We start from the raw sequence: 14,058 nt of genomic DNA, 5'->3' as shown, positions 1-14,058 counted from the left end.
TCCCGTAATTTCGCAAGTGTTTTTAATGTTAGATTGGTATCAGATTAATGTATTTGGTTATTTAATTTAAGGGTCGTTATCTGATTTCGGAAGTAATAAATGTTGTTAATTCAGTTGAATAATGTTATAGATTACAAATGGAAAGTCGTATAATATTCACTTATAATAAACTTAAAAGTTTTATTGGAAAATATACAAACTTAACATATTTATATTAATATTTTTACTAGATTCAAAATAATTAGAGGGCAAAAAGTGAACCTTTTTTCGCGTATAGATGAGCTATACAATAGCGTTATATCGCGATACGGTTGGTTTGGTTTTAGAGAAGCCGTCCGTGCGAAACATCAACTTTAACCGCTTTTATAAGTAACTCGATGAAAAGAATGAATTAATATAGATATAAAAAAATATCGAGGCTAATTTCTCAAAGCACTATAACAACATTTTGCGGTATTGTTCAATACGAGAACACGGCCCTAATCGAAAATTGTAGCGTTCGTTCAAAAGGTTAATTATATTATGGCTTGACACTTGCGGGAACCGATATTTTTAGAGAGAACGTCTTTATTTATTTATCTATTTATTTATTGAAGGCTTCAGACACTCGTCAATATACTTTGGCTTACTTAAAAGGTTAAGTTGGCGATGCCTCCAATTGTTTTAAACGTATAACCTTTCGAAATGTTTCAGTTTACCAATGAAATGCATAAAAGGTTTTGAAAAACCCAAAGCTGTTGGGTCGACTGGTTGTTGGGGTCGAACCTCCTTGGGAGCGTAATTAACTGGTGGTGGTCGAAGAGCGGGTTGATATTGATGTTTGGGCGAGTGATAATGTTTAGGCCTTACGATAACCCTTGGACGACTATAATAGACGGGAACTGTGTATTCGGGTCTTAAACGAAGTGGACCATGATTTTTCGGTTCTTCTCTGGTTTTTTTGGGCCGTTTAACGGGTCCTTGAACGTGGACTAGCCGTTCGCCATCCTTTTCGGAGTTAACGCCTCCATTGTATCTAACCCTTTGAAAATCTTTCTCAAATTGGTCTTCCGGCTCGACAATTTGTAAAGACTCGAATTCATCCTTTTCTTTTGATTTACTTTCAGAACCGCTGTCGTTTTCATCATCGTCATCCTCTTTGGAATAGCCCGGTGCTTTGTAAACGGGTCCATCGGCTCCGTGGTAATAGTGTTTTTTATGAGACTTAGGCTTACGATGACGTTGTTTTTGGTAGGGTTTCCGTTGGTGTAAGTTCGGCAGACGGTGCAAAGGTGGACGTCTTTCCGGGGATGAGTCCGGGTCCTCTTCGGAGCCAGAGTCAAAAAATGGACTCGGGTTTCTCATGTAGGGTTTCGGTACATGAAGGTTAACCGGTTGGGGAATATGCATTTGGTGGTAAGGCTTTGGTCCGTGTACATGATGGAAATGATGTGGCTTCGAATGATAAGGTGGGTGGCGAGGCGGTGAAGACAAGTAACCACGAGACGGCAATGGTGGTAGCTCTACAGATTCTTTGGAACCTTCGGGTTCATTCGGGTACGGTTCAGGGGGTGGAGGAACGTGAGAATGGTGGTAGTGCGGAAGAGGTCTGGGTGCCGAGTAGTAATGTGGCTGTGGTGGCGAGTAATGAGCCTGAGGAGGTCTTTGAATGCGGTAAATGGGGCGGGATTGGGGTGGAGGTGGTATGTCGTCGTCATCATCGTCGTCGTCGTCATCTTGTAGATATCTTGGTCCCCTACCAGCCTTTTTTAATTGGGGTAGTGGTGGAACATCAGGGACACTAACATCCAAACCATTTTGACCTTGACTGTCCTCGAGACGTTGAGATTTAGGCTTGGAGTCAGACGGGTGGGACTCGGGTAATTGACGAGGCACGTCATGGTGGTAGGGTTTATGCTCAGCTTGCGGGACATCGTGATGGTAGGATTTATGCCGAGCTTGCAGGACATCGTGATGGTAGGGTTTATTTTCAGCTTGCGGAACGTCGTGGTGGTAGGGTTTATTTTCAGCTTGCGGGACGTCATGGTGGTAAGGCTGGGGTTGAGGTTGTTTCGGGAACTTCGCTAGTTTAGTTACAATATCCACGGGGGTTCTATCACCGTATTTAAGTTTGCGTTTGGGTGGTTTAGGCTTATCTTCAGGTGGTTTTGAGAAATAGTCACCACCATTGTAGTAGGTTTCCGGGAAGAATGGTTTGTCCTTTTCGTAATCTTCCTTAGCTTTTTTAGAGGTTCGTTCTTGTTCCTGTTCTTTAAGCTTGTTTTGTTTTATAGTCTCTTCGTGGTGTAGTGGTATCTGTGGTGGTGTCGCGTCACCAACCGGGGGATGACGTATGGAGACGGAGTGTCCGTCGGATGGAGTGCCTTTTGCCTCAGTGTGCTGGAGAGGGTAGGTTTGAGAATTGACCCGACGGGTCGAGTCCTTGTAGCCCGAACGCAAGTGCTTGTAGTTAGCAGGTGGTGTGGGAGCTAATTCGTCAGAGTCTAACAGAGGTTGTCTTGTCAATAAAACTTTGTCGGTAGACTTGGCGTGGTATTTGGCACCCTTTTCTGAATTTTCTTTGGGGTAACTGTGAGCATTGGGTAGTAGCTTTTCGGGTTTGACGCGAAAAACGGTTTTGGACTTGTAAATAGGTATCTTGACCTTTTTTCGTCGTTTCTTGGGCGGTTGCGTAGCAACTTGTTCGGTATCTATGGCAGGTGTCAGAGAGGTTGTGGTACTAGAAGTAACCGGGGTTAAATCTATTCTGACTTTTTTAACTCGAACGCGTCTCTGGCGTGACCTTGAGGTTACCGCGTCGCCGCTGTTAGGGTCAGTGGAAAGTATTCCACTCAGTAGCGATAGAAAAATTACTGTCACTAGAGAAACCTGCGTGAAAGGAAGGTAAATAATTTTTTTTAAAAAAAGATCCGTTTAAAAATGTTAAACTGTTATATTTAAAAGTTATTTAAGAAAAGAAATGTTAATATGAAAGAAATTAGCAGTCGTTTTTTAAAGTACATGAACTAAAAACCTAATTTAAATATACTTTAAAAGGTCTTTCTTATTATAATTTGAGATAGCTTACAAAAGTAATTAACATAAACAATAAGAGTATGTTAATTTTATTTATGCATGTTTCTTGAACGGAACGGATTTTGTACGCGCTAGCTTTATCAAAAATGTAAGGGATGTAGGTAAAAACGTTAACTTCACCATCGACGGCGTTAATTTAAGTGGACCGTTAACGCTAGAATTAATTGGGTAGTTTGTATAATTAAATAATGTAATGTATTATTTGAAAGATATAACGTGAAAGAAGTATCAAGAAATGGCAAGAAAAAGCAAATAAGATATTAATAGAAAGTGAAATAAAATATAATGAGCAAGAGTAATTTTTAACCATATAAAAATATCCTTAAATTTATAGCTGGACGTTGAAGTTATGTTTGTAAAGAAAAAGGGTACTTACCCATAAAGCTTTGGCAAGTTTCATGATACGCGCACGACGTTGGCCGTTAAGGCTCTCTTTGTTGAATGAGAAGAAGAGCGATGTTCGATCTCGTAATTGTAAGAAAGTCTGGAGCAACGTTAATTAATAGGAAGATTAGTTAATACGCGGGGAAGCATTTTTCATAAGGTATAATCTCGCGGTCTATTTCTCTCGACGACCAGCGTAAACGTTTTGCAGTACGCGTTGTTGGTGGCGAATGGAAAATGAATTTGGTAGCCCCGAAAAGCACTCATCGTTTGGTATACTTACCGGGTTTTAGCGTGAATCTTGGAATTGTTTAGTTGGATACGCTCGAGTAATTCTAACCCAACTCCTATTGGTGGAATGTAAGCGGGAGTGTGTCGAATTTAGTCTGTACGCTATGGCACATTTAAAAACGTACGAAAAGTAAATTTGGTAACGTTACGTAGTAAGGTATTTAAATACAGTATGTATTTGCTCTTAATTGTTTTTAGTAATGAAACTGTTAAAGTGATTAATTTTAAAGGGCTTGGTTTTTCGATTTGCGTGGTTACTATAGTTAAATTTGTAATTGTAGAGATTTTACTCTCAAGTGTTATTATCCGCGACACGAAATGAAGGTACTGTATGTGGATTGATTTAGATTTATTGACGATGCTTATATATTACCGTTCATCTTTCCTTACGACGACACTGCGTCCTTTCCGACAGACACTTACCTTAATCCTTTACGTCTCACCTCCAAATGTTGCCCTGTACATATTTAAACCAGTCAGTTAAACCAACGTTAAAATCTATTCATTTTCCTATGCCATATTGTAAAATAAACTGCCATTTCATATGTCTACGTCTCATGATACTTGTCTACCAAAACTTCCAAACCTTAAGCCCCTCTCTTTTCGACAGACTTGGCGCTGTGGATCGTTGGCTACCTTCTTTTCACCAGGGGGGGGAGAGGTTATGGACTTCTGTTTTCACTTATTTCCTAACATTTCTCCATGGTTGTCAAAAATTTAAACAAGAAACTTGCTCCTATCGGATACAATAAAACCACTTGCACACCCCAACAAGATACACCAAACAATTTACGTACAAATGTAACAATAACCAGAGGTACCCTTAACTTCCGCTATAGCCGATTGCCACTACTTTTGTATAAAATCTTTATTCGCGATATTTCAAATAAGACATTACAATAATGATACGCAAAAATTGCAAAATTCCAATCACCTCGACCCATATCCAGGGACAGGGGATTTCTTTATGTCAGAGACCAGTCATTCGTTACATATGACAAAAAGCAAATTTTCGGCACAAATATTCATAGATATCGATAGATAACCATACGCTTCGTTTCCGTCTTTAAAATAACGTAAATACTTCTTTCACTTCGCGTAATTATGTCCATACCGCACGTTGTACACCTTTTCCACCACAAAATTAAACCGTCTATCTTATTATTTATTTATCCGAATGTTTCGCGTTTCAACATTGGAGAAAATTAAAAAGGAACAAATATACAAATGTCAATCTTTCACCATAGTTTACATTCGCGAAATTGTCAAGTTCGCAATCCGCGCTTGGCGAGATCACGGCCGGTGACGGTGAATGTTAGCTTTATAAAACACGGAACGTTCAGTTGTAGGACAAGGCTGCAAGGACAAGAAACAAACCCATACGATAAGGACTCCAATTTTGATTACAAATCAAATTGTTAGATCCCACTCGCAACTATACGTCCCTCCCACCTACTTCCGTGTTAGTTTTCATTAGTAACATCAACAGTACAATAATATGGCCTTTCGCTACGCGTTACACCAGAGACCTAACTGCCGACGATTTTTTCCACAGGTTGACCATGCAAGTACTGCACGACTAAGGACTCCCAGAGTACCAGTGACGCTACAGGATCGTCGCCACAGTGACTGCATGGTTCGTCTTGGAACAGGCAAACATTGTCATCGCTAACTCCAACGCATGGACAAACCACTCACCCAGAGGGGTGTGACAAATATACTATACAAGCCATTTAAAAATGGGGCTCATTTCGGTGAATAACACCGTGCGACTCCCATTATTTTCTTAACTAACATTTCAAGCTACAACTAACAATTACTTCTAAAGATGCTCTATAAGAGAACAAGTACCAACTTACGGGGTTTCTAGTCAGAGCGATGTTAGTTCGGACGGGCCTGTGATGCAAATGTAACGGGGGACGGAAATTATCGGCTAAACTAGTTTTAGGGTTCGTGGGTTCACCTTGCATCAACTTGCGCAGGCTGTAGAGCTAAAAAACCAAAAACAATTTCATCAATAACAACTAATCATAGTACATTTGAAGCTTTAACAAACCTGTTGTTTCGTAATATACAGGGGTTTATTTACAATAATCCACGTAACTGTTTCGTAACAGCCGGGCATAGTGGTTGACCCTTCGTACGTGATGTAGTGTGACGTGTCCGGCAATAGATCTCGAATGCTAATCAGGTTCACTTCCGACTGCATGCCTGTACCGAGAAACAGAAAAGGGAAACCAGTGAATTTCCATCAACAACTTGTATAATTTCGTATTTACTTACCCTTGTAGGTAATCTTCTCCAGCGAAGATGTCAGAATTTCAAGTTGAGGATTGGGAACTTCGCCTAGCTGCAAAGTAAAAATAAGAGTTCCGCAATGTCAAATATTAATCGATGCGAAAAATAAAACTCAATCTAACCAATCAAGATATTAGCTCCCTCAATTTTTCTTTATAGAGAACAGAGTTACAAACGAAACTCAGCAGAAAACTACTGTGATATCTTCACACACTGATAAACAACACCCGATATCCTAACATGGTAAAGCATTATCCCCGGAGAGACTGAACTAACAAAACTCTGGTTTTTACCCAATTTTTCAAACAACTTCCCCCATTTTTACAACTTTCATTCCATTTCCAAGATGAAAACTAAAGGTTAAGCAAGCAAACATTTCAGCGCTTTAGAGCACACTGATCTGTTTTGAAATACCGAGATAAGTCCTTTTCTTAATGACATCGTGAATTAGACTAAAAATGTAATACTTTTCACCTTACATCTATCAGAAAACTATAGCGTTGGCACCATTAAATAACCCATTTCGAAATTGAAACTAAGTATTACTGCAAATATTTCGTACCAACTATCATATTGTCACATCGACATAAAAACAATTTTCAGCTTGTTTCTCTCATCCCGGACGATTTACGTTTTTAAAATGAACTTATTTCGCTCTTGCTTACTGAATACCAATAAAATTCACATGTCATGGGAACGTACGTTGAACTCGCTCGTTCAAGCAGGTAACGTACATTCGACTTTGTACAAAATAATATCCATGAAATCGTTGACTCTTGGTGCTACGAGTCTAATCTCTCTTAGAGTTTGACTCTGCGATGCCAGCCTATATTGCCTCGAAAAAACCGAGGACATAAGGGGAAGAGACCAAAGAAAAAATTACAAATGGGAGGAAATATCATGTAGGAAAGGCAAGGACCATGCAGTGTACAGAGCGAGTCGAGGCCTGAGGCGCCAATTATCCAAGATTAGCTTCCGCGCTTTTCTGTTTTGGCGGGCATCTCCCAGAGACAGAGCTACGCTATAGTCGCTTGAAGAAAGGCGAGACTGCGAGGGTGGAAAAGCGTTAGGCTTTGAGTTTGGCAAGAGCGCTGCCACCCACCAATGGAGTCACTTCTTTTTCATCTTCTCGGGCTACGCTATATTGACCGCGCTTTTCCATCAAGAAGAGTAGGTCTTGTACTTGCCACCAACCAACAATGCGTCTTGCTAACCCCATACTTCTTTCTCTATTCAATCCAATTTCTCAGACGGTTTCTTTCGTTTTTCCTTTGGACTTTTTTACGAGTTTGAACACCTAACAGGCTAACACCAAACCGACAGTACACGAAACCAAAGTTATAATAAAACGATACGAAAGTGTAAACCCTCTCACGTGGGTCATACCAACGATAAAGCTAATTATCAATATCTCCATTCATTTCCATATCATCCAGAGTCTATTGTCTACCCAAAGACTAACAAGATGCCACAAAACCATTACGCAGCTTCTTGATGGGTTTTTAGGTCTACTCTAGGGTACATCATGGATTTTTTCCATGGTCATCCTTGACACCGGAAACTATAAGAGTATTCCCACTGCCCTATCTCCCCTGACCACAGTATAGTCTACACAAGCACGCTATAGCGAGCAGGCCTTGTCTCAAACTGGACACTGTCTGCCCACTTCCTTTCGTCTTCCACCCCTTCCATCTCTTTTCCTGTTTGGTTATCTCGAAGACACTAGGGAACGACGCTCAGACCTCTTAACGTCAACGTAATGACCATAGAAATGGGTTTAGTTCGGAGTATGTCTCTAAATGCGACATGTTACTTGCAAATCAATTGCTAAGCCTTTGCAAAATTATAAATTCAATACTCTTTTCAACGGTACAAATTCATTATGTTTCGTTCTTCGGCCATCAAGGATGTATACTACGAAATAAAATGATTTTTCTCGTCCAAAAAACCTTTGGGACAGAATTTTCCAAAAATATCAGAGAAAGGCTCGATAAGGATCAAGGCTCTAGGTAAAATTTGCCACCCAAACTGGAGAATACTCCATTAAAAAACGTTTTAGCTTCCCTCTGGCGTTTAGAAATGGTAATAGGAGCTTGGAAAACTTTTTGTTTTCTTTTCGCCACCGTGCTTTTTCATTGGCGAAAAACTTTTGTTATTATTTCAAACCTTAAGAAGAAAATGGCCGAAAGCCTCGAAAACTTCCTGGTAAAGGAGAGGGAGAGGGGAGTGTACCAAAGATTACGAACCTTTTTTCCAAAAGCCTTAATATATAAAACAATCCAGAATTTTACACTATCGTACCCATAAACCTTTTCTTCTCTAGAAAGGTACCGTTTCAAAGACTCAAACTTCAAGAGAGACACAAATTTAGGGTGCATCATCTAATTATCATATATTGACACCAACCTTACTTAATTAACGCCACATTTCAAGATCAAAATTAAGGTACCGTTTCAAAGACTCGAACTTCAAGAGAGACACAAATTTAGGGTGCATCATCTAATTATCATATTTTGACATCAACCTTACTTAACTAACGCGACATTTCAAGATTAAAATTATTCTTTTCACTTCAAATGAGTGACTCCAAGTAAAACTTCAAATATTGCTTACAGTATAGGTTTTTCAGGGAACACATTTAACAAAAGGAATAGCGTACAAACCGCGATTTAATTAGCAAATTTAATTCAGTCCTATCTTTCAGTTCCACGAGGGAGTAAAAAAAAACGCTTCTTTGCCCTTCAGGCTAGAATTAAAACCACCACCAGCAAGGAGGTTTCCCTCATCTTCGAGCGAATCCAACACCATTCACCCACAAACCCTCTTTTTAACCACTCGAGACCTAATCCGCAGTATATTTAAACGACAAAATCGTGCCTAAACATAGAAATCCTGAAAACCTATTCTCACCCATCCCAAAGTTAAAGGCAAAGTATCTCGCGCATTCCTCAGCCTGTCACCTTTCCTGCCACAAATACTCAAAATAATACGCTTCAAACTACGTATCATTTCCTAACAACTTTAAATTAAAGTAATTTAAATTAATCCGAGACTACTCCTTTAACTGGAGAATGGAAGAAACGAACACAAGCAAAGTAAATTCACTGGCTACCAATGTCACCCTCCCCCCGCTCTCGAAAGTCTTAATTTATTCCGTTTGTGAAATCCTTTCTTCTAACTTCCTCTTTTTGGCGAAACATTTTTTCGCCATCGTTATTCTAAAACCGGGGACCCAATCTCTATCCAAACCCGGTCGGGCTTCCTCGCCTTCTCTCTTTCTCTCTCTCTCTCTCGATCCTAAAACTCATTCAAAAACATCTCCTTGGCATAGCCTCTAGCCTAATTAAATTCCGAGCCTTCTCGGTAAACTAATCAGGCTGGAAAACCTTCCATTGCTAATTACCACTTCCTCGATCTTCAACGAACCACCCTCTTATCCCTCTCCTTTCTCCAGCCGAACCGAACCAAACCCCTTTTTCTCCTAAAACCCAATTCCTATAAACGAAAGTCCATTAAATCGAAAGTTGTAGAAAACAAGGGTAGCCCTTACATCACATTCTAGTTAACGCGACTACGGGTTATAACACTCTCAAAGAGTTCTCTATAACTTCAGTTTATTTTCGGACATTGAAGTTGCCCGGGCTTAAAACCGGGACGACTATACCCAATCTAAGTCTTTCGGTACACCTTACTTCCCGCGTGCAAGCAACGCACTTCCCTCTCAGTTCTGTTTGTATTAACTTGTATTTTTTTTTATTTTTGCATTTCTTTACTTCGCCATCGGAACTCTCTTCAAGAATTGTTTTCGGTGGAATTAAGATTGGTTTAATTATCTACCGGTACTTGGCGGAGAAACGCGACCCCATCTCGAACGAAGACTCCTATTAGGTTCGTCTTGTACTCGCTTACTTATATCAAGGGAGGGTAAAACATTAAGTAAACCTATTATATATTGTTACGAGTACTACTTCAAACTCAATTCTCGCAACTGCAAGCGCGGATTATAAGCAATTGACGAAGGGATTACGTTTTCACGTATTTGCTTCCATTTTAGATTATTCAAATCAGAAAAGACGGATGAATTGCGAGGACAAATTAGTTTCTATACTAGGCCTATAACCAAACGACGCTGACCGTTAAGTTAAAGAGCAAACATCTGGAGTGGTCGCTCCCCCATTTAGGCTATCGAAAAGGGGGAGAACTGTACTCTAAAGGCGAAGGAGAACATGATTGTTTGCCATTTGTTTGAACAAACTAATCAGCGCGTTTTCATCTCGGTTATCCATTAATTCCTCATTCAACCCGTGTTACTCCGTGGACTTCCCTTAAGCTAAAGTTAATTAAAAAGCTCTTTGGGGGTTTGTTCTACCAGAGACCAGGAAGTGACGGGAAAAACCCCCTCGGAGTGGTCAGTCAGTCAGTTCCTTACGAAAACAATGGACCCCGCGAGTTTTTGATGACTCGATTAGCAACGAAAACAAGAGCCGCGTTGAAAAACACGTATCAAAATCATCAGAGAAATTGAAAGAGCATTGGATACTTGAGGTATAAACAAACCTAAAATTAACACCAATGGACTGGATACATTCACCCAAATCTTAAGGGATTTGACCACTAATTGAATGCATCAATACTAATTTTAACGGTGGGTTTCAAGTAGTCACGTATCCGTGCCCGTTATCAATCACACTTAAAAAATGTCGCAATACAACACACTCCACGAAATTCCTTCTTTCATCGTGACACTTCAGCATTTTAGGCTAACAAGTACCCAACCACATTGAAATATTTTCGCCTCAGACTTCGATGATATCGAAAATTTTAAACTCGACATTTATACCTCGGGCCCATATCTTATACCTTCATGTTGCCCGTCCCTTTATATATATATACATCTATACATTATATATATAGAATAGAATTGAGTTACACAAACTGATAAGAAACTCGCTCCGTGACGATTTTCTTCTCCAGGCCCTCGGGGAACCTGGGAGATACCGATAGAGAACAGGGAAAAAAACCGTGGGTTGTAGAATGATAGACCACCGGTAATATCCGAACCACACACCAGACCATCACCAATGCACGCTTGGTGTCTTTTCAATTTTACTCTTCCCGACTTCCCGTGGGCCCTCAGGGGGCGAACGCCCAGTTCCCACTCTCAGCTGAGTCCCATCTACACCAAAGACAATTAAAACATCACCTGAAACCAAAAAAAAAACTATTCCACCCTCAAATGAAAACACAATGCCACGTATTATCCCCGTGATACAGTTGTCAACGGAAACGCGTCATTTTAGGAACTTGCCTCGTTGACAGTTAAATCCCTGAACTTCCATTGACCCAAGAATGAAAGCACATGCAGAACAGCTTTAAATATTTCGTCCACATACATTTTATTGTGTCTACAAAAGGATTGTCGAGGTTAAGAAAGGCCAAAATGCAAAATACCATATAAAGGACTAAAGAACAGAGGTCTCAATCAAGGATCAAGGGATGGTGTAAAGTCTCTGATGAAACTCTTAATAGTCTACGTTTTTATCCTTCTTTCTACCTATAAGACTTGTCATTCACCATCTCCGGTTGGTTCTTATCCTCTTCATACGCGCTGCGGAGAACAGGGGTTTAGGTCTACTAGTTACATTAGCCGGAGAAATATAAAGGACCAGCCAATTGGGGCTCAACCCCGCGCGCCCCCGTCTTCCTGGATAAGGAAACTGGGAGAAGAAAATCCATCCTCGATCTGATTAAAATTGGATGGAAAATGTGAAAGGGAAGAGGATAAAGACAAGATACGTCGACAGTTAGGGAGCTTATTAACGGACGGTTACTTTATTCGCGTCTACCGAAGGTGAATCTATAGTACATAGTGCAAAACATAAGTTGGATTAAGTTATAAGGATGTTTGTCTTTACTGTTGGATGGATTTTATGGTTAGTAACACATGTTTCGTCGTGATACATTTAAAAGACTATTACTCGTAGTGATACCACACAAGATTAGCCTAAAGCGTATCATAAACAGACTATTTCAAGACAGTCTACAAAATCTGAAAATAAACCGCGATAAAATTAAAAATGACCACCTTGTTTTAAGAGAGATCCTCGTAACCATTAACATTAACTGAAATGCGCTTTTAACGTTACAGTATAAACTTTAAAAACAAACTATTACCCTAGAACGCGAGACACAAACTCACGTCGTCGTCTTGTTTGCAACAGCAAGCAGACCGTTTCCAGTGATATCTTTCCCCCCAAGGCGGTAAACGCTTCATTTCGCAGCCAATTAAACAGATCCGCTTGGAATTTGCACATTTTAAGAGCGTGCGGCTATAAGTGAGGGAGAAACGGGTGCACCTAGGGCAAACGGGAAGACCAAGCTTTATTCTGGTCTTTAAACCGTTAAAGCGAGTACACGATGGACAACCGAGACTTGGTTCTCCATCAAGAGTTTACGCTCAATTTTGGGAAAGTTTTATCAGCAACAACTGACAGGAACATTAGTAGAAAGTATTTCAAGGTAGCGTGAGACTTTCAAGTCTGACCACTTTGTAATTGAGTCCCATACTCTACGCCAAAGGGATTTGAAAACAGTTATCAATAACCTGTATACAAAAACAAACTTTAATGCTAAAAGACTGCCACTTCGTATAAAAGTAACAACATCCGTGTTTCAGCCTATTAGTACCAACTGCATAGCCCATTTTAATCTGCCACGAGACGTCTTCCAAAATAGAGTGTGCTATAGCGAGCCAAAGCAGAGCCGAGGAACACGAGGCTTAAGTGGAGTAAAGCGCCCTCAAACTTTGTTGACGTGCAGGGGAGGCCCTTATTGATATAAATGCGCTCCCGAGGAAAAGGAAGTTATCCAGAAGGGGATACCAAAATGTCCAATAGCCAGAGCACAGTCAGGGACGTGGATGGGAAATCTCCCACCGAGGGAACAGATAGAACCCCCAACTCTAACCCATCAACATCTTTCCACCCTTAACGTTTCAGCATTATTATTGAAATAAACGGTACTATACGCTATCAAGGGCCCCTAGAACCTTCTGAATTAAGGATTGGGTCTACTCGCCAGGGGGACCAATTGACTTGGCCAATTTTGTTTATATATCGTATATATATTTATATACTTGTTAAAAGAATTTTACATGGTAACACTTTTAAAACTTGTTTAGAGACAAATTACTCTTAGCCTTAGATTGAAAGGTTAACAAGGTTTGCGACTTAAAATATCCCAGAACTACTTAATACCGTTGTTGAATTGAGCGCCAACTAAAGAGCTCTTCGCGGAAACGCTAAACAGATTAGAGGACTCCAATTAAGTTTTATATAGGTTATTCTTTGATGTTCGCCTCAAACTGACTTGGGCGCCAAAACATAAAGAAGTGTTCTCACGATCGTGTAATTGGTCTAAACATTTCTTCGATGTCACGCCAACGTTAAGAGTGCAAACATTAGCTTGGACGTCGTTTAATCACGTGATGGCTTTAGTTCTCCGAGGAATTGGGCTCCGGTTTGCTATTTCCTTCAGCGTATGTCAAACGAAGACAATTTTAAATCGCTTTTGGTAAATAAACGAGAGCAAACTAGCAATTAAGCGAGAGAAAGTGTAGGCGCACGCGGTGGGCAGTGTCCAACCAATTCCCTAGCAATTTTTCATTCGGCCTAATAGAATCACGTAGACGCGTGAGGAGCGCTTATCATACAACGACCACGGAATAGTAATTAACGCTTCGTATACTCCCCCCCCCCTCCCCTCCGAACTTCCCCGCTGACCGGAACCCTCTCGCCACTCGGAATCTACTTCCACAACCTTTAAGTCAATTGTTATTCCACACACTCATCGACTCTAGTTATGGCGTCGTCTACGTCAACAAACTCTAGGAAAAGGACCAACCGAGGATAAAAGTGATAGTAGTACACAAATTTTGAACTGAATAAATTTTTCCCAATTATGAAACATATATTGCTAATTAAATCATTTTTGATTGTGCGTGGAAAAAAC

General features: G+C 40.3%; 2 protein-coding genes across 2 annotated transcripts in view; both read right to left on the bottom strand.

Annotated features, from left to right (window-relative positions):
- Window positions 1–239: 239 nt before the first annotated feature.
- Window positions 240–4,441, bottom strand: LOC149602626 (uncharacterized). The gene is made up of 2 exons (XM_089860835.1): window positions 3,452–4,441; window positions 240–2,868 (listed from the first exon to the last, which is right to left on the bottom strand). Exons 1-2 carry the CDS (start codon window positions 3,473–3,475, stop codon window positions 664–666), a joined length of 2,229 nt encoding a protein of 742 aa, XP_089716961.1. The 5' UTR covers window positions 3,476–4,441; the 3' UTR covers window positions 240–663.
- A 179-nt stretch (window positions 4,442–4,620) lies between these two features.
- LOC149602625 (carbonic anhydrase-related protein 10-like) overlaps window positions 4,621–14,058 on the bottom strand; it is a 93,111-nt gene continuing 83,673 nt past the window's right edge. Inside the window, exons 6-9 of the mRNA XM_089860836.1 lie at window positions 6,034–6,100; window positions 5,807–5,961; window positions 5,610–5,741; window positions 4,621–5,106 (exon numbers count right to left, since the gene is read on the bottom strand). Of these exons, the coding sequence (XP_089716962.1) occupies window positions 5,044–5,106; window positions 5,610–5,741; window positions 5,807–5,961; window positions 6,034–6,100 (417 nt within the window). The 3' untranslated portion in view covers window positions 4,621–5,043. The remainder of the gene's footprint in view (window positions 5,107–5,609; window positions 5,742–5,806; window positions 5,962–6,033; window positions 6,101–14,058) is intronic.

Source organism: Phalangium opilio, unplaced genomic scaffold (genome assembly GCF_054372755.1).
Source record: "Phalangium opilio isolate 3A_F unplaced genomic scaffold, DU_Popi_V2 ptg000354l_1, whole genome shotgun sequence".
NCBI lineage: Eukaryota > Metazoa > Arthropoda > Arachnida > Opiliones > Phalangiidae > Phalangium > Phalangium opilio.
The sequence above is the reverse complement of the archived record's forward strand: the minus strand, read 5'-3'. Positions and strand labels throughout refer to the sequence as shown.

Coding starts and splice junctions, on each gene's coding strand:
- LOC149602626 (XM_089860835.1), bottom strand. CDS start 3,475: ATGAAACTTGCCAAAGCTTTATGG. Junction 2,869..3,451: donor AACTTGCCAAAGCTTTATGG/GTAAGTACCCTT, acceptor CCTTTCACGCAG/GTTTCTCTAGTGACAGTAAT.